The sequence below is a fragment of the Kryptolebias marmoratus genome, linkage group LG11 (assembly GCF_001649575.2).
Source record: "Kryptolebias marmoratus isolate JLee-2015 linkage group LG11, ASM164957v2, whole genome shotgun sequence".
Taxonomy (NCBI): Eukaryota; Metazoa; Chordata; class Actinopteri; order Cyprinodontiformes; family Rivulidae; genus Kryptolebias; species Kryptolebias marmoratus.
The window spans coordinates 25,646,665-25,669,389 of record NC_051440.1 but is presented as its reverse complement, the minus strand read 5'-3'; the positions used below and the strand labels follow the sequence as shown (position 1 = coordinate 25,669,389).

Genomic DNA, 22,725 nt, shown 5'->3' with positions numbered 1-22,725 from the left:
CTAAAAAAAAAAAGATAAATGTTCTGGATGAAAAGCAGTGATTGCTTCAATTGAACTCCTTAAAAACACAACATGAACCTTTAAAAATAAATAAAATTCCACCACAAATGGTTCTCAGTAACATAAGCTGACCTTCCTCCTTCAGACGAGAGGCAACATGAGTCTGTTTAAAGACGCATTTCAGGTTTTTTTTATGTTTGCTGTTTTCATCAAAAGTAAAAATGAAAGTTTAGGCTCTAAAATGTGTTTTATTTCATGTCTTTATCCACGTTGTAGGTCGAAAAATTTAAATTTCACAATAACTGTCATATTTGACTGATTTTAGCTTTTTTTAAGGTGTCAATAAAAACCAAAATTATTAATAACTGATCTGTCCAGTCAGGCTCTGCACTAATATGTGAGATTAGAGCTTAAAAATGATATGCATTAATCTGATCCAGATTTATTTGTTTTAATTTAAAAGCCCTCTGAGGTGTTGAGTGAAATGTTCTCATGGCCCCTTGTACAAAAAATAAACACAAATTTAAAAAGGTTTTATCCAGATCCAGTTTTAAAATGATACAGAAATAATCTGCACCTCCTGAAAGTCTTTGTTTAATCCGACGTCGGGTCGTTCCTGAAGTGGCATCCTGAGCTCCTCGTTCAAACCATCGTCCGGAAGCGGCTCAGGTCATGTTTTATCCTCCAGAGGGAAGCGAAACGTCTTGTTTCCCGTCCTGCAGCAAACCTCTGCACAGTCCAAGACCAACGGAAACGGTCCGTCTTCACGGCCGACTACGAGACTCTGGAACAATTCAAAGAACAGAAATCAGATGTGAATAACTAGAATAAAACTGAGTCTCAGACTGAAAACAAGGTTAGAAAGTTTTCCAGCAAACTTTGCGCTTAAAAACAGTCGCAATGAGAAATAAAGCTCACAATATTTGCGGCAATGTAGTTAAGAAATAATATTAAATGTTTGCATTTTTTGTTTTCGTTCAAGTTTTTCAATCCAGCTCCAAAAAAGACAAGATTCTGTGGTAATTAAAAATGAAATTGGGTTTAAATTTAAATTCTCTGAGCGTCAGCTGCTGTACACTTCAGCCACCACCAGAGGGCGCTCCAGCTTCAATAATGCAAAAAACAAGAAAATAAATTCAAAACATACTGCCAATACTTTATACTAATAATATTATTAAAGGAGTATGTTGATTATTAAAGGTGTGAGTAAAACAAGACAAAATAATTCCCTAAAACATGCCTGAGGTCAAAAATGTGAACAAAAGAACAACATTTGAGGCTCAGTGGCTGGAACAGATTAAACATGGAGGTCTGATCACCTGCAGCTCCTGTAAGACCTCCTTCATCTTCTCTGTCAGGTCTCCAACACACCAGGCCAGGCTCACGTGGAACGACGGATCCTACAGAACAGCAGCGGAACGTCACGATGGATCAGAACAACTTTCAGCTATTTCAGGAATTTATTCGTATTTTCAAAATAAAATGATGACTAAAATTGTTGCTTGAGCAGTTCTGTTAGTTTACTCTCTAAATATTTCTCCTAATATATAAAATTTTACCATTTGTTAAATTATTTAACCTGTTTATTCTGTTTCTTTTTATTCTTTATGTCCTCTTAAATAAAACTTAACAGTCAGAATAAGTTCATCCAACAGACTCGGTTTCTACAAATTTAAATCTCAAATAAAAGGACGCTACATTTATTAAAAACCCTGAAGAACTGAAGTAAAAACTCTTGTATTTAGATGGAAAACTTGTCAGAAAGAAATTTAAATCACTAGTTTGTGTTAAATGATCGCTAACCTTGTAGAAAGTTTCCAGCTGAAACTCAGTCATTGTTTTGTCGACAACTCGAACCAGATCTAACATCTGAGCGCACCCAGTGGACACTTCCACGCCCAAGAACGTCCTTCAGGATGGAGACACACAAAGACGAAATTTAAAAAACAACTTATCTGATAAAAAAAAAAGGGGAGTACCGTGCAAATTTGTCCACAAACTAATTCAAAAACGTGGAAAACACCTGTTACTCCATCACTGCTGGGAGGGCCGCATCTCTTGGTGAATATTCACCAGCTTCCATCTCAAAAGGACTTTTTTTTTTGCCTTAATATTTTTTTTCTTTAGTTGCAAAGTCTCACACTGACGGTCAATTTTACCTCTGTCTAAATTACAACATTTGAACAAAAACCAGCTGTTCAAATTACTTTTTAACCCCACTTCATGAGTCTGGAAGAAAAGACACTACATCTTAAACTTGCACAATAAAAGGGAATTTTTCTTGAAATTCAACGATAAATGAACTGGACTTATAGAGCACTTTTATAGCCAATCAGGCCACTCAGAGGTCTTTACAACACAATCTGTGCCTCGTTTCTCCATCCACACACATCCATACAGAACTAAACTACAGCTCTACACAGCTAATCTGAATAAATTATTCTATAAAGTCAAACCAGTGCTTTAAACTCTAAACTGTACCTGGTCCTTTCAGCGTTACAGTAGATCTTCAGCTTCTCTGCTGAGCAAACAAACCTGCCAACAAAAAAACATCTGGAATGACAACAATCTCCGTAGTTTCTCATGTAAACTTTATAAGTTTTCTACTGAATGCTAAAATGTTTTTATCCCCAATATGTTTTGCAAATTCAGTGTCTTTTTCTGTGATAAAAGTTCTGAATTTTTTTGCTCTTGCAGAACAAACCTTCTGCAGCGAGCCAAGCCTGCCCGGAGGCTTTGTGTAAACGGCTGGATCCAGTGGTGTCTGAGCACCACCGTCTGAGACAGGCTGAGGTGGAACTCCTCCTGGGGGGTCAGAACCAGACCCCGGGTCCCCGCTGCCGTCAGCAGCTCCTCCAGCAGCTCCTCGAACTCCTCCTCGGGGTGGTCTGGGTGCGAGGAGGAGACCGATAATCAAACACAGTGTGAGAAATCAGGATTCTGTTTTGAACTTTGAGTTGCTCTTACAGGGAAAATAAACGTAAGTGGCCCAGTTTCCCCTCTCGTGCTTGAAGGAGCGGAGGCGTCCACCATGAAGGGACGCGTCTTCAGTCTGAGGATCGTCTTCATCAGGAAACATGTCCAGGAGGCATCCAGGGAGAGGCAGTCTGCAGGAAACCAGCCAAGGTAGTATTCATTTTGTATATTGTCTATTTAGTAATATAATTTTAGATCGAAATAGCATTTTATTATAATAAACCAGTGATGACACATTGTAGGTCCTCTTATAACACGCAGTCCTTTATTTCAGGGTGTATAACCTTAAATTATTTGTCAATTTGTTATAAATTGTAAACAGAGAGTGAAATTATTCCAGTTAAAAACAGCAGAGAGTTGCCAATAAGTTAAGCTATGAAATATATATTTTGAAAATGACACTTTCAAGTTCTAAATGAACAGCACACCTTGTTTTGGGACTCATATCTTCTACTTTAATCTTTTTCTTCGTTGGGAAATCACCGCTACTTCGGCGTCGTGTTTGCGTCGCTGCCGCTTCGCTTCCGTTTTCTTCGCCGTCCTCGTCCTCCTCTTCCTCCTCCTCTTCATCCTCCGAGCTGCTGCTGTATCCGACCAACATCCCGGAACTCCGTCAGGACGTCCCCAGTAACAAAACGAACCGAGTCACGGGACAGAACCGACAAATTACACCCCGAAGAAACGAGCGAAAACAAGAGTTCCGAACGACTTCCCTCACAGCACTTCCGGTGTAAACAAACAGTTGTTACTACAATCGACGTCCCCGTGCAACACAGCACCTGCTGCTAAAACGTTCCTATCTCAGACAAATATACCTTGGCATGACGCCTGTCAAAAACGGAGTTATTCCGAAGGAGGGCAATAATGATATTAGATTTGTTTCCGACCTTTAAGGGGCTCAATAAAAACAGGATCTGAGAAATCCTGTGAAAATAAGTTATTTTAGTAGATACACTGAAACAAGCTAAATTTGTCTGCATGTTTTTGAAAAGGGTCGGTACACAAAGTGGACTGAAAAGGAGGTAAAAAGGCAGAAAATGTTTAAGGGAATCCTCGAAAGACCTTCAGAAAGCCTGGAAATATGGAGAAAGTCCCAACTAACAATTCACATCTACAACTCTTTCTTTATTTTATTTTATCTTGGCAAAATAGGGACTTTCTGAGAATGATATTAAGGCACAATTATAAGAGGCATTATTCTGTGCTGTCCATTTGTTTCTTATCAAACGCTCTGCTTAAATATTTTATTTCTTATTTCACTTTGTTTGGGTGTAATTTGTGTCATTATATTACTGTTATTTGTACAGAATTTGTATTTTCTTAATGTTCCTGACTGCTATGACAAAAAATCTACTTCTCATAGGTAAAAACAGACCAGATAATATGATTTTATTTTATTATTATTATTATTTTTTGTTAAAACATCCAAGCTGTAGATAATTTTAAATTATTATTTTGTATAATAAAAGGCCAATGTTTGTTTGTTTGTTTATTGATTTTATATGAAAGCCTTCACACATCATTGTGTGTGTGTGTGTTTGGGTGTGTGTATTCATGTTCCCGTGCGCGCGCCCAGGAGTTCCGGAGCTAGCCGCTAGCTTGCTAACGTTAAAGCCCGAAATGAAGGTCTCCTCTCCGGGGGGAGAGGACGCGTCCGGGCCCCGGTGAGTGACGCGAGGCGGTGCCGTTAATGGGACGATTCGGGCGGACGGCTGCCGGGACACGGTTTGGACCCCACATTGTCGTCGGTCGTCCCGGCGCTCGAACAAACGAGCATCCGAGCTCCGTGCGCGGATGCGAGGAGCAGAGCGACCCGAGGAGGACGCATCAAAGCCGGGGGCGGGGGAGGATTCTCGTCGTGGGACGCTCCAGGTACGTGGCTGCAGCCTGACCCCGCGGCCGTGAGCGGTCTCCCCGCCGGCTGCCGGCTCTCCGCGGCGCTGGAGCCGTTCCCCGGGACTTCCCGGCCTGACTATCCGGGGCTAGCAGCAGGTAGCTCGGCTAGCTAGCCTCCTGGTCTCTCGCTGATCTTTGCCTGGAGACGAAAAGCGATGCGCAGACTCTGTTCCTCAGCATTTGGATTTCTGCACAGACAGGAGTGAAACTACACATCTGATTTATTTATTTTAAGGGAAAACCTCCGTGGTGGCTGTTTGTGCCCACCCTAATGAGCTCTTTAGCTGCTTTGACAGATAAAAAAAAACACCCTTTTAAAGTGAATTAATTAAAAAAGGCGTTTACAATCTGAAAGAACAAATATCATAAAATACTCAGATTGTTCCTATTTGTCTTTGAGCCCAACTTTGCTTCCTGAATAATGAGCACAGAGGATGTAAACATTAAAACCCAGGCATGTTAGGGGGATAAATTGTCATATCACTTTAAAGTTTACTCATTTTAAAGTCATGAAAAGCGCTCTTATAATGTAAGAAACAACACCTACATATGATGTTTCTCATATCAGAGGTTAATGTGTCCATGTGACTCCAGCTTCCATCTGTTTCAGCTTTGTTTGTGTTGAATGCATACCCGCATTTTCAGCCTTGAATATCTGTGAAACTACAGGACTAAACTGCATCTTTTAATGTATTTCAAGATAACCAGCTTCATATTTGATTTTATATTTTCCAATGAGCACCTTTAATTTTAATTTAGATGTTTTATTTGAACATTTGGACGGGAAATCTCTCACTCTCAAACGTTCTGGTTTAATTAAAAATCACCTGTTTAAAACACCATTTCATATTAAATCATGTAAAGGTCGGACTTTTAGGCTCGTCGTTCCCAAACCTTTTAGCTTCAAACCCCAAAATAACAGCAGCAAAGAACTACACAAACATATATAACTCATATATGCAGCTTTTTCCATTTATGACTATTGTTTTTTTTATTTTTTGCCACAATTAAAGTGACAAACTAATACAAAATATCTCATGAACCGTTTGGATGTGCATCTCTGCCCCATTACCTTCATATTCTGTTAATATTTGATACAATCGTAGCTCAACGACATTACTTTTAAGGTTTAATGTAAACACATACAACTCTGTCATCATTTCTTAACACAAGGTTTGTCTAAAACAGGCGGGTGATATGCATTCCTTCAGGAAATGCTAGGTCTTCTGTAATATTTATCATTTTAACCAAAAAGACGCAGCGTTTAAAGAAAATTGACCCATTTCTGTAAGAAATGTAGCTATTTTCAAACAGAGCTCTGCTTCAGCAGATTTCTCAGAGACGGGTGGGTTAAAGATTTCAAAGACAAATGTTTTAAACTCGGATCGTCTGTTTCCGGCCGGAGTTTGGTTTTCTGAGTCCAAGTGTGTCAGATATAAGACAGACAAGCGGCCTGTTGTGGTTCTTCACGTTCTGTTTTCACTTTTTGTTTCCGTTTCTCCTGCAGATGCAGCTGGAAAGGATGAAGTAGTGGATCTCCCTCCACCTTTCCCAACATCTGGTCGTTTTTCTTCAGCTCAAGCCGTCAACAGCCTCAGTCACGGCTTCTTCCAGAGCTCAGACATGGAGTGAGTGTTTTCTTTCTTTTCTCCCTCACATATTTAAATGCCTGGAGCCCATTACTTAAATTATCTGCCTTTCTCACTTCAGTTGGGCCTCTCCAGCTGCCAAACTGAATCCTTACTCTCGAGGCCGCGTGTCTGAGGCCTGGCAGCAGCACGCCGTCGCCGTTCCTTCGGGAGCTGAGAATTCGCTGAGCTGTGCTGTGTATGGGATCGCACTGCAGCCGGACGCTACGTCTCTGCAGCAGCAGGGCCAGCATGGTCCACACAGCCAGCAGCAGCAGCATCAGAACCAGCAGACCTCCCTGCAGGTTGAAGCAGACAGAGCGCACAAATGTGGGGCTTGTGGACACAACATCTCCCACCTGGCAAACCCGCTTGAGCACCAGTGCATGATGAGTCAGGACAGGTCCTTCCAGTGCACCCAGTGTCTGAAGATCTTCCACCAGGCCACGGACCTTCTGGAGCACCAGTGTGTCCAGGTGGAGCAGAAGCCGTTCGTCTGCGGGGTGTGCAAGATGGGTTTCTCCCTGCTCACCTCTCTGGCCCAGCACCACACCTCCCATAACAGCAGCAACCCCATGAAGTGTTCGATATGCGAGAAGACGTACGGACCCAGTTCCTCTGACAACACGACGCCCAGCTCCACGAGCAGTTCCCAACCTCCCAGCAGCGACGCCACCTCGGCCAGCAGCAGCAGCTCCTCCATCTTACCTTTTCCCTCGGCCCGGGACCGGCCCTACAAATGTTCTGTCTGCCAGAAAGGCTTCAAACACTTGTCGGAGCTGACGCGGCACGAGCGGGTCCACACGGGGGAGAAGCCGTTCAAATGCGACACGTGCGACAAGGCCTTCAGCCAGTCGTCACACCTGCAGCATCACCAACGGACGCACAGCAACGAGCGGCCGTTCAAATGCGCGGTGTGCGAGAAGAGCTTCAAGCACCGCTCCCACCTCGTTCGCCACATGTACGTGCACTCCGGCGAGCACCTGTTCAAATGCAACCTGTGTGAGCTGCACTTCAAAGAGTCGTCAGAACTGCTCCACCACCCCTGCCACCCGCAGGGCTCGCGCCCGTTCCGCTGCGCCACCTGCGGCAAAGGCTTCAAGCGTCCGTCCGACCTGCGGCAGCACGAGCGCACGCACTCGGAGGAGCGCCCCTTCCACTGCGACGAGTGTCAGATGAGCTTCAGGCAGCAGTACGCCCTCGTGCGCCACAGACGCATGCACAAAGACCCCACCGACCGGCCGTTCAAGTGCAGTCTGTGCGACAAAGGCTTCATGCAGCCCTCCCACCTCCTCTACCACCAGCACGTGCACGGCATGGACAACCTGTTCAAGTGCGCCTCCTGCCAGAAGGAGTTCAGTCAGTCGGGGGAGCTGCTCAGACACAAGTGCGGCGAGTCGTCCAACACCTGCCCCGACAAGCCGTACAAGTGCGACATCTGCGGCAAGGGCTACAAGAAGAGCTCCACGCTGCAGCGCCATCAGAACTCCCACTGCCAGGAGAAGCCCCTGAAGTGCTCGCTGTGCGACCGCCGCTTCGTGTCCTCGTCGGAGTTCGTCCAGCACCGCTGCGACCCGTCGAGGGAGAAGCCCCTGAAGTGCTCCGACTGCGAGAAGCGCTTCAAGTACACCTCGGACCTGAACCGGCACCGGCGCGTGCACACGGGCGAGAAACCCTTTAAATGCGAGCACTGCAACAAGTGCTTCAAACAGCGCGAGCACTTAACCAAACACCAGAGCACGCACTCCAGGGAGGGACAGTTCAAGTGCGTGTGGTGCGGGGAGCGCTTCAGTGACTTGGGCTCCTTGCAGGCTCACACCGTGCAGCACACGTCAGACGGAGGCGCGTACAACGTGCCGCACTGCATATGACGCTTGTTTTTACTGAACAGACAGAAGCCTCTGCGCTCTGTCCTCCTGACTGTCACTTCCAGCCTGTTTACTGACCCAACGTCTCTCATTCAGGGTGGGTCTGCATGGAGTGTTTTTTGTGCCGTCAAGTTGAGACGGATGTGTGTGTACGTGTTAATCTGAGCAAACACGAGCTGAGCACGCTCCTGTTGGCAGGCTGATTTACTATCAAATCAAATCACACTCCTACCTCTTATAAGCGTTTTTAGACTTCATTAACAGCATTTCTCCTGATTACGATAACATCTTACTAGTAAAAATGTTAAATAGAACGTGAAGGTGTAGTTTAATAGTGAGGTAAAGCAGCCTGCCATGCTTTCCGTCGGTCTCGCCACACGCTCAGATTGACGGCACAAAAAGGATTTGATATTTCCGAGCTGGTGTTTTTAATATTGCATTCATTGCCGTCTGTGCTGCATCTGCTTTTTGTTGCTTTTCTTACCAGTTTAGTCCTCATCGCTCAGCTCGTCTCTCCAGTAGAAACGCCGGGTCCAACTGAATAATCCAAAAAAGTTAAAAATAAAGACCTTTTGTTGTCTTTATCGAAGCTCGTTTCTTTGGTCTTACGTGGAAACGTCATGAGATCGAGGAAAGATGTTAGAAACAGCTAATCTGTGATGTCCACAAAAAGAGCATGAAGAAGTTGGATTATTCTGTACTAATCACATTGCATCACAGAGATTTTAATAAAAATGTGAAATGTAAAACCATAAGAAGGCATTCAATTCAAAAAAGTAAGAGTAACTGTAAAAAACCACAGTTTTGAGATAAAATAATCTATTCTAGTTTAATCCCAGATTCCAGATCTGAAGGAAGCGTTAAAGCTCTTTAAAAAACAAATATGACCATCAGTTACTACTTACTCTCAGTTTATTTCCCTCTTTCTGATTTGTCGGTGACTTTAACCTCCATCTTTCAGACCTCCTTCCTGCTGGTTTGGCGCTCAAATTTGTGCCATAATCCAGGTTAATCTGACAGATCTTCTGTTTGTTTGTTTTCAAAGCAGTTCGTCACCCGCCGCTGAAAGGCAAAGAGGCGTGCGGTGATGTCAAACCCAGCTTCACATCCTGTTTAGTTCCAATTCTTTCTCAAGGAGTGACTTCCTTGATTTCTGTGAATTTACGACAAGTAAGCAGCGGTTTGATTGTCCCAGAAGCGACTGAACGGGTGTGTTTATTAGTGATCTTTGCAGCCCCTCGATCCGCTGAAGTTAACCTGGAAAAGCCCAAATAGTTGATGCTAATCTTACCTGCTAGTATAAATAGAATTATATATAAACATCGTATTCTTGCAGGAGTCAGTGCTGTTAGATTATGTGTGTTAAATATGTCCAAGTCTGAACATGACACTTCCTCTCTCAGCCTGTACATATGATGGATGTGAACTTAAGATGGTCAGAAATTCTCTTTCTTAAAAGAAGTATTGTTTGGGGTTTTTTGGAACTTTTAATCCATGTGAAATATTTTGACAAAGGCTCGTTTTTTTTTTTTTTGTCTTGTTGTTGTCATAGTTTTTAGTCCGTGTTGTAGCCATGCCAGTCGACTGCGGGGGATCTCCAAGAGAAACCCGAGTCCGAAGGTGTGAACGTAAAACGATCGTTTCTGTCGAGCAGGGGAGTTCAGACCGATGAGAGCCCCTTCACTGATCTGAAATCTGTCTCTGCAGGATGAAGCTTGTGATAAAGGAGTTTGTTTTTTGTGACGCATCGTGTTTGTCAGAGCAGCTTTCCTTCTTCTTTTAAATGCGATGAGATTCTCGTTGGCTCTTTCCCTCCCTTGTTTTCCTTCTGTTTCAGCATTGAGTCGACGTCTGAGTGCAGTATTGATGAAGTATTTAACGCAAACCGAGGAGATGGAAGGAACGTTTTCTTGTACTTTGGCTTTTCCTTTAAAACGGGGGTCTGCAACACGTGGCTCCTTCTTAATTTCACAGAAGTTTAAGTAGTTTATCCGTCCAAATCCTTCACAGGATGTGGAAGAAGTTTCTGCAGCAGAATGACACGAATGGTCAAAGTAAATCAGATATAAACTCACTGCAGCGTCCGATTATTTCAGCCCCAGAATCAGCTGAAAGTGTTAAGTTTTCACGAATTCAGCGATCAGTTTTTCTCCCGAGGTCGCAGCTCGTTGTCCCGGTCTCCGTTTTGTTAAATAAAACAATAAAACAATTAGCAGTTTAAATACGTGACGGTTGTGGTTTTATTTAAAAGTAGAATGCAGCTTTTTCACAAAAACAATGTGCATCAGCCTAGACAAGAAAGAGTCAGTTTGCTTTGTAGGATTATATTTCTTTTCTTTAAAAAATACAGTTTTGCATCATGAACTGTAGTTTTTTAACGTATAGATTACAGAAAATTCAATCAAATGTGTTTCTTTTCAGAGCCAAGTTGATTTTTTTGGCTCCATAGAAACTTTATTTAGTAGGAAAATGATTGGAATGACTTCTTTTTTTTTTAAACCTTAAAGTTGCAGACCCCTGGTTTAAAGTGATTTTATCTTTGCTTTCTGTTTGTGTTTCATCTTTCTGTTTGTCGTTTCAGGCAGCACTCATCATTTTGGGATTTGCAGAAATTAAGAACAAGTTAAACTGTTTTTTCTTACGGTTCTGCTTTTGTTTATTGGGCGTTGTTTAATATAATTTTCAAGCTGAAATGAAAAACTGTACTTCTAATGTGAAAAAGCAGAATCCTGTGGTCGGTTTCAATAAAAAATGTGAGCTTTAAAGAATAAAAAGGAAAACTCTCTGCTTGTGCAAACGTTAATCAAGTAAATAACGTGAAATGTGCACAAAAATAAAAGGGACAGACTTATATTTATAAGTGTCGGTTCAAAACCAAAGAACTCAGCTCCAACTAAGCATTTTCTTTTATTTTGTCACAGAGTATTGTTTGAGGAAAGCTAATTCCTGATCAATTCTTGTTAAAAAAAAGATTAATCCTGTTGAGCAGCCAAGTCAAGGAGAGGAAACGCTCCTATTCAAGCACAAGTGATTGAATCCAGCCTTTTCCTGCTGGTTTCACTCCCATCATTCCCAGCCTGTCGGACCTTCGTGTTTCTTTCTGCATGTTCGCTATGTCCTTTCTGTCCTCGGGAACTGGTGCTGTCCTCCTGTCCTCTCCTCCACACGGCACTTTCTCTCTTTCCATTTACCTCTTTTTTTTTCATTGTACTGTAGTTGACGTGACTGATGTTTGAACTTTGAAAAGAAAAACGTGTACGTTCATGCTATGAGGCCATCTGTATGTATGTAGCATTCACTGACACGCAGCACTAACCAATAAACTTTGTTTTCATTTCTGAACTCATCTGAAGTCATTCGAGGAGGAGGATTTTTATAATCTGGATGTTTGGGAAAACATTTTTAATGTCATGATAAAAGTCAGAAAAAGAAACGACTTTCTGGATGCGTTTTGCTATGATTAGACCTGATAAGTGTTTATCGATTAAACTGTAATTTAAATGTTTCAAACTGGAATTTTACTATTTTGTGGCACAAAATGAGAGTCAAACTGTCAAAACTAAACCTTTTTTTTCTGCAGTTGCTGATTATAAAGATGTTTTGAGTTCATTTCAGTCTTGAAGTATAGAATAAAGTTTGTAGTATTTTCCAGGTATGGATGGAAAAACATCGTTAGTTTCAGACTCGTTTGACCTTTTTCCCATTCTAGTTTCTATCATTAAACAAAAACTTGAATGTCTGCAAAGTGCATAAAAAACTAATTGATTTTCCCATTGATTATAAAGGATGGTTATAGTCACCTTTATACCTTTTTGTCTGAGACACCTTAAAGGTTTTTATTGATAAAGGCTTCTGAGATGTTTTAAATGTGTTCACAAAGTACAAAAGAGGACCTGAGCAACAAAAGTAATGAGTGGAGTAGACTTGTTCGCATATTCTTTGAACTGCAATCTTAAATGGCATTAATTAAATCAAATATTAGAATGCTAGAGTTCTTAAATATTTAACAATTTCTTAATATCCAGTTAATTTGAAAGTCTAGCCTTGATAAAGGACATTTCTGGGGACGAATCAATCAGTTTTAAAGTGGGAATAGGGAAGTAAAATTTTAATACTAATATATTTATAATCAGCCAAATATGTACACACACTCCATCTAAAAGTACAGGAGCAGTAAAACTTATTTTTTCCATTTTTTAACAGTTCTGTGTAAAAGTTATAAACAGTTCATATGTGTTGCAGTTGGCGGCTTGTATAACCTCAGCTGTGCAGTAGGTGGCGCTGTTCGCTTTCTGTCCGCCAGAGATCCGAGAGAAGAAGAAGAAGACTGTCGTGTCCAACCGTCACCGCTAGGGGCGCTGTGGCCCCGGATTCTTGAAGAAAACTGCAGCCAGGCGGCTTTTACATCCGGGCGGCTCTGTCCTCCTGCTCCTCCCTTCCCTGCGCTTTCCACCGGGGAGGCTGCCGAAGAAACTCCCAAATCCGGGACCTAAGTCGGCGTCTGGCACCGGGCCACCGAGGCGCCGTTTCCCCGCACCTCCGGCCGCACATGACGCGGGCCCCGCCGACGGTGGTGCGCGGAGCCGAGCGCCCCCCGTCGCTGCGACATCTCCTCCGCGCTGAAGCGGCGTCGCTGGCTAATGTTAGCTAGCAGCATCGATTCTCTGCGCCGCTCCACCCCCATCTGCCTCCGGTCGACCCCCGCCACCGATCTGTCACATCGACCGCTGATTGATTAGCTAACCGTGAACCACCGAGGGCATCCCGCCCACCGCCGCGGATCATCTGGAGCCGGAATCCCGCCTGGTTCCTTTAAAGAACCGGGCAATAAAAAGACGAACGGTAAAACGCTCAGGAGCCCTTTTCTTCCCACCCCCCACCCCCCATTTTTTGCCTCCCGTCTCTTCTCTACCTCAACACCCCGATGCCTCCCTGTCACCCCCGGCTCTCCGAGCTCCACCGGCTCCCCTGCCTCTAGCGACCCGACGAAGGAGCGCTGCCCGCCGGGCACTGTGCCTGCGTCCATCCGCAGTGGATCGCTCCGTTTTATTACCTCCCTCCTGTTTTTTTTTAATTAAAAGCCTGCTTCTTTTCTCCGGTTTGTCTCACTTCCCGCCCACACGCAGCTGCTCGTCGCTGCCCGGCGGATCTCTCCCCCCCCCCCCNGCCCCGGCGGACCTCCCCCCCCCCCCCACCCCCCGTGACGCCCGGCCGGCGGCGTCCGAGCCGCGGGTCTCGCCATGCCGGGTCCGGTGGCCGGTAGCAAGGCCCGTGTGTACGCGGACGTCAACACGCTGAAGAGCCGGGAGTACTGGGACTACGAGGCCCACGTCCCCAACTGGAAGTGAGCACATTTCAGGTTTACTTGAGCTGCATGGTGAGGAGGAGGAAGAGAGAAACCGGCAGATGGGTGTCTATTATTATCCACGAAGCTGAGAGACTGTGATGACACCATCATGGTAGTTTTCCAGCCTGGGTCCCTCTCAGCTGCTGCCTGTTGTCTAAATATTACCTCCCCTGTCGCCTATCAGCAGCCGAAGCTCGACTTGGTCTCATCTCTCCATCATGTGGTCTCACACACAGTGTCTCTGTCCGTCTCCATAGCAACCAGGAGGACTACCAGCTGGTCCGGAAGCTGGGCAGAGGGAAGTACAGCGAGGTGTTCGAGGCCATCAACATCACCAACAATGAGAAGGTGGTGGTCAAGATCCTGAAGGTAGGTCCTACATCTGTAAGGCACAAACAAACCCATGGACCGCTGGACTGATTTCTGAGTTCTAAATGGCCGCGGCAGCTAATCGACATTAACTAAAAAGATCATTTCGGCGGCGTGAGATTTAAAAAGCAGCTGTAATGTCGGACAAAGATGAAGAAGAGGTTTGCTTCTGAGCTCTACAGCCGCAGGAACCCAGACAGTTAAATAAAAAAATTAAACGACACCGAAAGTTGTTTTTAACTCTAATTCTTTTCTTTCATATTCATTGGAGGGTTATAAATGTTAAATTACAAACTCATCATTTACCAGGAGTTTTAAGACGACAAAATAAAAGGTTGTAGGTTTGAGTTCCACATTTAGTCAACTGGGATTAGTTGAAATCGTTTAACAGAACATAAATCAACGACGATTTCTTCCATTTGGATGTTAAATTTTAGGGTTTTATGAATCAGAAGGTCTGGGTGTCGATCGCTGGGTCTAATTAGGTCTAATTGCGATCCTGCCTGTTAAAGCGGCTAAAAAAAAAAAAACACAATTGGCAACTGTCGAGCAGCCGATCACAACTCAGTCTTCCTCCTGCTGGTCCGGTTTACCTCGACCGAACGTGCAGCGAAATGTTACACATCTGGGATTGGGGATTGTCGGAGACAAAAAGTCGTTTTGTTCTGCTCCGGCGGCTTCAGTTTATGTAACTTCCTGCTGCAGCGGCGTCCGTTTACCTGAAAATGAGTCGAGGCGTCGCGGCTGGCGGATGAGGATCGGCTGTAAATCAGTTAGATGTAAACATCGACCTCGGGCGGAGGGAGGAGGGCGCTGACGGGTGCAGCAGCATCAGCAGATTCTGGATCAGCAGCGAGAAGAAACAAGATGTTAGGGAGGTGTGTGTGTGTGTGTGCGTGCATTCATGTGTTATTTTTATCTTCTGATCTGGGATCTTTTTGTCCGTTTTGTTTTGGACTGAATCAGCCGGTGAAGAAGAAGAAGATCAAGAGAGAAATCAAGATCCTGGAAAACCTGCGAGGAGGGACCAACATCATCCGGCTGGTGGACACCGTCAAAGACCCGGTGGTAGGTCCGCCGGCGGCAGACGGGCGGGTTTATTTCTAACCGAAGTGAGGAAAGAAAAAAGGAAAATGTAAGGAGTGAAAGTTGTGTGTAGGAGTGAGCTTTTTCCCTGAATGACTGACGGAGTTTGATGAAGAAGTGGGACTTGTTGTCACCTGAGACTGCACTTCCAGGTGGTTTTAACGGTCACTTTTTGCCGCGCCGCCGTTTTCACGTCTGTACGCCGGCGCTGTGAGGTGAGAGTCCTGAATAAAGCAGGAAGTAAGAATATTTTTAGGCTGCTGAAACGCTCCGACTGAGTCAGGATATGCTTCAGCGCCGCAGTGGGAACCCTGCAGGCTTTCTTCTGTGTTTGCTTCTGTGTGTGTGTGTGTGTGTGTGTGTGGAGGGGGGGTGTCATGAAATGATCCCACTTGCAGTTTTTAGACAGTTTGATTGAAGCGAAGCTGCATCAGACGTTGTGTTCGCTGAAGTCGAAGGTTAAGATCTCCCATCGGGGCTGTCGATCGAGTGTCACGTGTTTTCTTTTGAGCTCTGTGATTGTTTGTTTGTTTGTTTGTTTTGTGTTTAACGGGATTCTTTGTGCCTCTCTTTCTCTCTCTGGGGTGGCGGTGCAGTCCAGAACTCCGGCGCTCGTCTTCGAATGCATCAATAACACAGACTTTAAGGTACAAACCCTTCTCTTTGTCCTTATTATGTGTGTTTCACTGCAGTGTTAGCAAAATTTAAACCGCTCGTTAGATTTTTAATGAAGCTCAAACAAATCATTAGATGTTTGTCATTCAAGATGGCCGCCACAACGAGCTGATCGTAGCCGAACACAAATATTGCTCCAACTCAAACGCAAATATTGAGCTAAAATCTAGCATGGTAGTCGCTGAGAGTCCTCCCCAACACGTGCTCTGAGCGCTGACCCGTCTCAGACATCACGACTTCATCCCCGCTCGTTGGGCCTCATCTCCGCCTCTGATTTGTTCGCTGCAGACGTTCTTTGCGCCCTGATGCAGTTTTTGTTTTTGTCCGTGCAGGAGCTGTACCAGAAGCTGACGGATTACGACATTCGCTTCTACATGTACGAACTGCTGAAGGTGAGAGGCGCCGCTTGCGTCCAAACCGAAACCCCGCCTTTCCGGGTCGCGTCTTCTCACGTCTGTGCCTGTTTGTTGTCTCTCCGGCGCCGTGTCGCCGCGGCAGGCTCTGGACTACTGTCACAGCATGGGGATCATGCACCGTGACGTCAAACCTCACAACGTGATGATCGACCACCAGTTAAGAAAGGTGGGTGGCGCTTTTTATAGCCTCCTTTTCTCGTCCTCTCACACTCCCACGCTCTTCCTGCTGTTTCAGCTCCTCTGCTGATTTTCTCAGACGATCACATTATTTTAGGTTTTCATCCACTCAGACTCACAATGTGGTTTTTAAAATAAGAGACTTAATTTCCTTTAAATAAATAAGCATCCTGCTGCTTTTAGTTTGATCGTTCTGCTGAGAAAATCTTTTAACGGGTAATAAATGTGCTTACAGAGGTTTGTAAGAGTGGTAATAGCTTTATTTTGTTGTCTTTAAAGCTGGAATTTTAAGGGATGATGCTCCAGATTCATAAAATAAACTTGAAAATGAAACTTTGATGCTTTGGCTTCAATAATAATGTTGGATAATTAATATATGAAAGAAATTTCCTTCTCTATTTAAAGAGGAATGGTTTATGTGAGCGGCGCAGGCAGCGGTTTCCAATTTAATTTTAGCAGAAAAAAGCAGTTTTATCACAGAAATGATACGCAGCTCTAACATTTATATTTATTCCTGATGTTCAGTCGCTTGTAAATATGCAGAATCCCAAATTATCAGAGACTAAGAAGAAGAATGAGAGGGAAGTCAGGCATCCTGTGGGGAATAAACAAACAAATATAAACAGTTTGTCCAGCAGGGGGCAGCATCAGAATTCAGCTGGTTTAATTCACTTTTTAAAGAAAAACTGAAGCAAGAACAACAAGATCCAGGAAGATTATATTAATATAAACAAAAATGTTTCAGGCCAGGCGGTGCGTGGATCAGCCTATGATGTAAATAATAACTTGGCGTTCCCTGAAAGAATGCATATCGCCCGCCGCCTTTCATACCAGAGTTTTAGACCAAGATCCCGTTCTGTGGAGGAATAATTCAGCCGAGAACGTGACGTTTATGACCACACCAGAGTTCACCTTGAGGTCTGTCGAACTGAATTACAGCCGTCTTTATGTTTGCTAGTTCTCATCAGCTGCGGCGGCCATTTTCAATCGGATCAGCTCCGGGTGTTAATCAGTTTTAGTGGGACGTCCGGTGATTATTCCCTGAAAGTTTCATTAAAATCCATCCCGTGGTTCATGAGATATTTTACTAACAGGCAGACAGAGTCGACTCTGTGTCTGTAAATTTGACTTGACTTTTTTAAGGTCATTTGGTTGTGGCAGCCATCTTGAATCGAGCTGCTGTAGATGTACATCTAACGATCGTGTCCTCGCGCTCAGACCTGAGCTAAAACATGGCCGCCTTATGGCAGCGGCTGATGAGGATGATGATGATGATGAGCGTCACATCTGTCAGGCCAGCTGTCATATTCTCCTGATATTCAAGCATCTGGGTTTATCCACAGCATCCGTTCTGTTCGAGCAACAACATTTCTTTTACCTTTTTAAATTCTCCTCAGTTTTATTTATTTATTCATGTCCGTTTTTGTCAGCTGTTACCTGAAATAATTATTCCTCGAGTCGTTTCGAAGGGATTCCGGCGGAGCGACGGTAACTGGGAGCGAGCGTTCAGAGGTTTTGACGGATGTGGAATCAGAGGGTTTGACACGGATCAGTAAGAAGCTGCTCTTTGTGTTTCACAGCTGCGTCTTATAGACTGGGGTCTGGCCGAGTTCTACCATCCGTCCCAGGAGTACAACGTCAGAGTGGCCTCCCGTTACTTCAAAGGCCCCGAGCTGCTGGTGGACTACCAGGTAACACACCTGAAGCCACCAGCCTCCTCTCATCCTCCTCTCTGCTGTTCGCTGAGGTGTGTTTTTATTTATTTTTGTTTTTGTGTTGCAGATGTACGATTACAGCCTGGACATGTGGAGTTTGGGCTGCATGTTGGCCAGTATGATCTTTCAGAAAGAACCGTTTTTCCACGGACAGGACAACTACGACCAGGTACCCGAGTAATAATACCAGTATTTCCTGCACTATAGGATTATAAGACGCACTGTCAGCAAATGGTCCGTTTTCAAACTTTTGTCATATATAAGGCACATTAACCCTTTAAGGTCGACGCCCACTCCAGAGCGGACTCCAGCGCGTGCGTTGACCTTAAAGGGTTTAAATACTCTAGCGGGAAATATTCGCCCTCTCAGAGACACTGTGTTAATTTATCTCTAAAGTCCAGACTTCAAGCTTTACACCAGTTTTTAAATTATCTCGATAGGTCAAGGAAAACCAGAGTTATGATAAATCTTTTTTTTTTTTTTTTAAATCGTCGTCATATTTTCAGCGCGTTAGAGCGAGAAGCGCCAAAAACGGGGAGTTCTCGGGAGAAAACTCCTCCATCCTCCGTCCGATCTCAGCCCCAACCGAGCCGAATGAAAAAACAGCCCCTCCTCTCCAATCTGACGGAGGCTCAACGTTTTCTGTCAAGCAACTAAAAATCCACAGGGAGAAGAAGAAAAAAGGCGTAAAAATTAAAGGAAGTTTGGCGGCGCGGGAGTGAGTTATGAGTTTTGTGATATTTATGGTGTTTGGATTTTATAGTTGGGGTGTAGTTTAGACTGGGACAGAAAGTGAGGACTTTGTTGATGAACCAGGTGATCCATTGTTGTTGTTTTTTAGAGAAGGATTACTGGAAACAGAATCACATTTTGTCTGTCTCCCTTCCAGCCAAAAATTATAACAACAGACAGATTCAGATCCATATTTTGGAAGCATATTTTGAGCATCAGGATATATTTTATAACATTTACCTGAATGATCCTGCATGAACAGGATATAGAAAATGACCAAAACTAAGAATGTGATGTGCCCCTCTGCCTTGTTTTGAACAGAAACTGTTTATACGAGTGGCACAAAGGATTTATGGCAATTTATTAGAACTCTAAAAAACGCCTAAGAAATTATCAGCATTTTAATGGAGAAAGACTATATAACTTTGTTGTTTGCTCAATTTGTTCATGTGTTTATGAATATTACTGATTATATTTGCATTCTGAGTTGTAAAAACATTTCATTAAGTATGTTTGTGGTTTTTACAGTAAAAAAACTACAAATTTTCCACTCGGATTTTATGTTTTTTGTGTGATTTTAGGTCTGTTGTGTTAATACAGTAGGTCAAAAGTAAAGAATGACTTGAAAATCACACTTGGGAGGTTGTGCTGAAAAAAATGACTCCAAACATGGCAGGTTAAACCACTTTTAGGGTGAAATATGAAGGAAATTTAAAATAGTCCAAAAACGTTCAGTTTCACTCTAGACCTTATAGGGTTAAGTGAAGTCTTTTGGGAGAATACTGCACCGACGTATAAAACATCATGACTTCTTACTTATATGAGGCGCTCCGGATTATAAGAGAAAACTGAAGGCTTTTATAAATAGGTTACTGATTTCATGCATGAGAGAGATGCAGTAGCAGACAGGGGGCGCTGTTGCTTCTTTATAAGACGGAGGCGGGTGGATGTTAAAGGTCTGACCTAAAACGCGGTTTTGAACCAGTTCATAGTTCGCTGCTGAAACGGCGGTCTGTCTGCTGTGGTTTCCAGCTGGTGCGGATAGCCAAAGTTCTGGGGACGGACGAGCTGTTCGGGTACCTGCGTAAATACCACATCGAACTGGACCCCCGCTTCAAAGACCTGCTGGGACAGTAAGTCCGCTCTGACAGGATTCGCCTGATTATTCAGTCCACAAACGTTTTTATTGCAGCTCAGGTTTTCATGAAAACATAAATGCATGAATCATCTTCGCCCAACCAGTAATAAGCGATTATCTGACAGGAAATGTTGCGTGCGGCAGAATTAACGCCCAGCTGCTGAGAGCTCGCTCAGCTGTAGTTGTCCGTCTCTGCAGGCAGAGCAGGAAGCGCTGGGAACAGTTTGTCCAGACGGAAAACCAGCACTTAGTCAGCCCCGAAGCTCTGGATCTGCTGGATAAGCTGCTACGCTACGACCACCAGCAGAGACTGACGGCCACGGAGGCCATGGAGCACCCCTACTTCTGTAAGCAGCGCCTCCCTCCCCCCTCCTGAAGACGAGTGGCTTTCGTTTCATTTGTTGTTGTCTCCTCTCGCAGACCCTGTAGTAAAAGAACAGACTCTGTCGAACTCCGACAACAACATGGTTTCCAGTGGCAACACTACGGCGCGATGAAAGGTACGGATCACCCGCTGGGGTCCGTTTTAAAATAATCCACCTTCCTGATGGGAAAACAGATTTAATCTGGTTAGGATTATTGTCAAACCGGCTTCCACCTGTATGATGTTTACAAGGTAATCCTCTCAGCTTTTCTGGGGGATTATTAACATTTCAGGCTGAGTGTGAAGCTGTAGAGTACTCTGCTGTGACCCGGGTAATTATTTATTTCCATCCTGATGAAGCTAAAATAAAGGCCGAGACGCCATGAGGCAGCAGACCCGACAGAATTATCTGAAAACAGTCTTATTATTCATTAAGTTTGAAGAGTTTCTTCAGGACTTGCTTCCTTTTCCACCTTTCACCTTCTGCATCAATGGGTCAACTTCCCTCCTTTGGTAAATTTTTATTAACAGTAATAACCTAATTATTCTTTAATGATGCAATATTTGTATTAATTTTAAATTTTGAAGGGACCCAGTGCCCTGAAGTTCTCCTTTTTTTACCCCGTTGGGTCATTATCCTTCAGTTTGCTGCTCTTCCTGCAGCTTTTTAAAAATACACCAACTTATAGAAGTCGATTTTTTGATCTCATGGTTGGACGTTTGGTAAAAACCCAGCCCTCCTCAGACGTCATTTAAAGTTTAAACGTGTCGCAGAAAGTTTTACCTCTTACGACCGAACCGACGTTTTGATATCTTTCATTATTTCTGCAAAAATCCCAGCTGCAGTTTTTGTTTATTTCGACTTTTTAATTTGAATTTCAGTTCAGGAGATTTGAATAATGATGTCCAGAAAAGCTTAAAGCGAAAACAGGAAAAGGTTTTAACTTTAAGTTTCAAAATAAGAGCACGGCTCTGTCAACTTACTGTTGGGTTCTCTGGATGTTTGACGTTTTGGCAGCTTTATTGGCTCCTCTTTCAAACTTTATTCAGAAGTTTTATTTAGGATTTTATTTTACTTTTTTCTTATATTTTTAAAAGAATGAACGCAGTGTGTGAGTGTGTCGGGTGTTTGAACACAGCTCTTGTAAGAAATGGTTTAAATGTAGTTTGGAGATGTAATTCTTCCATCTGTCCCATCAAACAGTCGTTCTGTCTCGTCGTCTTCGCCCCTTACCTGCGACAGGAATGAAAGACTGAAAGCGTTTTTGTGTTTCTGTAGAATCTGATGCTGTTCTCTTTATTTTCACAGATGTGGGAGGAAGAAGGATGTTTGTTACCTCAGCTTTGTGTCAGAAACTTTGAGAAGTGTACAGCGACAGTCGATCAAAGTGACTCGGACCAGTCAAACACACACACACACACACACCCTCACACACACTCCTCCTCTGTGTCAGTCTGTGATTGGCTCGTCCTGGTTTCCTGTCTGACCAGGGAGCTTGAAGCTGCACCCCCATCGTCCCCCCCCCTCTCACGTAGGTCAACAAAGACTCTTAAAGACGACTCGGTTCCCGTTTGTCCCTTTTTATATTTTGTCCCGTTTTGATTGCATCAGCATGGAGAATGAACAGGAGCGTGAACCTGTAGCCCCTCCCCCTCCCACAGGTGTGACCGTCCCACCTCCCCGACAGACGACGGGCGTCCCGGCACTATGGACCTGACGGCATAGTGGACTCTCGACATGTAATGATAAATATTATAATATTAATGACAAATAAATGATTTTTATTTAGATCAACTTCCTGTGTTTATTACCTTTTATTCAGTCCGACCGGTCTGAGCTTCTGGCAACAAACTGGTAGTTCTGATTGATTATCTTGGTGTTAATAGTTAGTAGGACTTAACTAGTAAAGACCAATTAGGAGCAGCTTGGTTAATTGATTAGTTAATTGATCATATAAAGTTAAATACACAATGATGTGAGAAGAGTCTTTATCCCTTTACAGATTTCTTGTTTTGCCTTTTTGCCACGTTTAAATGTTTCAGAACCCGGAACTAAATGTTTATATCAGACAAAACTAACCTGATTAAATACAAAACGCAGGTTTTAAATGATTTAATTTAAAGGAAAACATCCAAACGAGCTGGGCTTCGTGTTGTTTGTGATTACCTGCCGATGGTTCGGCTGCTGTTCTGCTCTTCGGCTCATCGTCCTGCTGCAGAACCCTGGCAGAGACTCGTTCAGGTCCTGAAGCAGCCAAAAACAGCCCCAGACCATCACACCACCACCGCCGTGTTTGACTGTGGGTATGATGTTCTTTTTCTGAACGGCAGTGTTGGT

General features: G+C 43.9%; 3 protein-coding genes across 3 annotated transcripts; 2 read left to right on the top strand and 1 right to left on the bottom strand.

Annotated features, from left to right (window-relative positions):
• Positions 1-15: 15 nt before the first annotated feature.
• Positions 16-3,852, bottom strand: usb1 (U6 snRNA biogenesis 1). Its single transcript, XM_017434655.3, has 7 exons — positions 3,405-3,852; positions 2,968-3,107; positions 2,705-2,888; positions 2,482-2,535; positions 1,804-1,909; positions 1,320-1,400; positions 16-784 (listed from the first exon to the last, which is right to left on the bottom strand). Exons 1-7 carry the CDS (start codon positions 3,575-3,577, stop codon positions 671-673), a joined length of 852 nt encoding a protein of 283 aa, XP_017290144.1. The 5' UTR covers positions 3,578-3,852; the 3' UTR covers positions 16-670.
• A 619-nt stretch (positions 3,853-4,471) lies between these two features.
• znf319b (zinc finger protein 319b) lies at positions 4,472-11,714 on the top strand. The gene is made up of 3 exons (XM_017434673.3): positions 4,472-4,848; positions 6,380-6,500; positions 6,583-11,714. The coding sequence occupies exons 2-3, from the start codon at positions 6,496-6,498 to the stop codon at positions 8,369-8,371; spliced, it is 1,794 nt and encodes a 597-aa protein (XP_017290162.1). The 5' UTR covers positions 4,472-4,848; positions 6,380-6,495; the 3' UTR covers positions 8,372-11,714.
• Positions 11,715-12,770: 1,056 nt separating this feature from the next.
• On the top strand, positions 12,771-22,182 carry csnk2a2b (casein kinase 2, alpha prime polypeptide b). Its single transcript, XM_017434680.3, has 13 exons — positions 12,771-13,521; positions 13,552-13,712; positions 13,973-14,084; positions 15,051-15,152; positions 15,767-15,817; positions 16,178-16,237; positions 16,344-16,427; positions 18,019-18,129; positions 18,221-18,322; positions 19,918-20,018; positions 20,222-20,370; positions 20,444-20,523; positions 21,697-22,182. Exons 2-12 carry the CDS (start codon positions 13,609-13,611, stop codon positions 20,518-20,520), a joined length of 1,053 nt encoding a protein of 350 aa, XP_017290169.1. The 5' UTR covers positions 12,771-13,521; positions 13,552-13,608; the 3' UTR covers positions 20,521-20,523; positions 21,697-22,182.
• Positions 22,183-22,725: the final 543 nt, after the last annotated feature.

Bases quoted from the DNA above. Each gene is read 5' to 3' on its own strand.
- csnk2a2b (XM_017434680.3), top strand. From the start codon at position 13,609: ATGCCGGGTCCGGTGGCCGGTAGCAAGGCCCGTGTGTACGCGGACGTC. The intron at 20,019-20,221 runs GTAAGTCCGCTC...CCGTCTCTGCAG, and splicing joins TTCAAAGACCTGCTGGGACA to GCAGAGCAGGAAGCGCTGGG. The intron at 20,371-20,443 runs GTAAGCAGCGCC...CTCCTCTCGCAG, and splicing joins CATGGAGCACCCCTACTTCT to ACCCTGTAGTAAAAGAACAG.
- usb1 (XM_017434655.3), bottom strand. From the start codon at position 3,577: ATGTTGGTCGGATACAGCAGCAGCTCGGAGGATGAAGAGGAGGAGGAA. The intron at 3,108-3,404 runs GTGTGCTGTTCA...GGTTTCCTGCAG, and splicing joins GATATGAGTCCCAAAACAAG to ACTGCCTCTCCCTGGATGCC. The intron at 1,910-2,481 runs GTACAGTTTAGA...TCCATCCTGAAG, and splicing joins TGTAACGCTGAAAGGACCAG to GACGTTCTTGGGCGTGGAAG.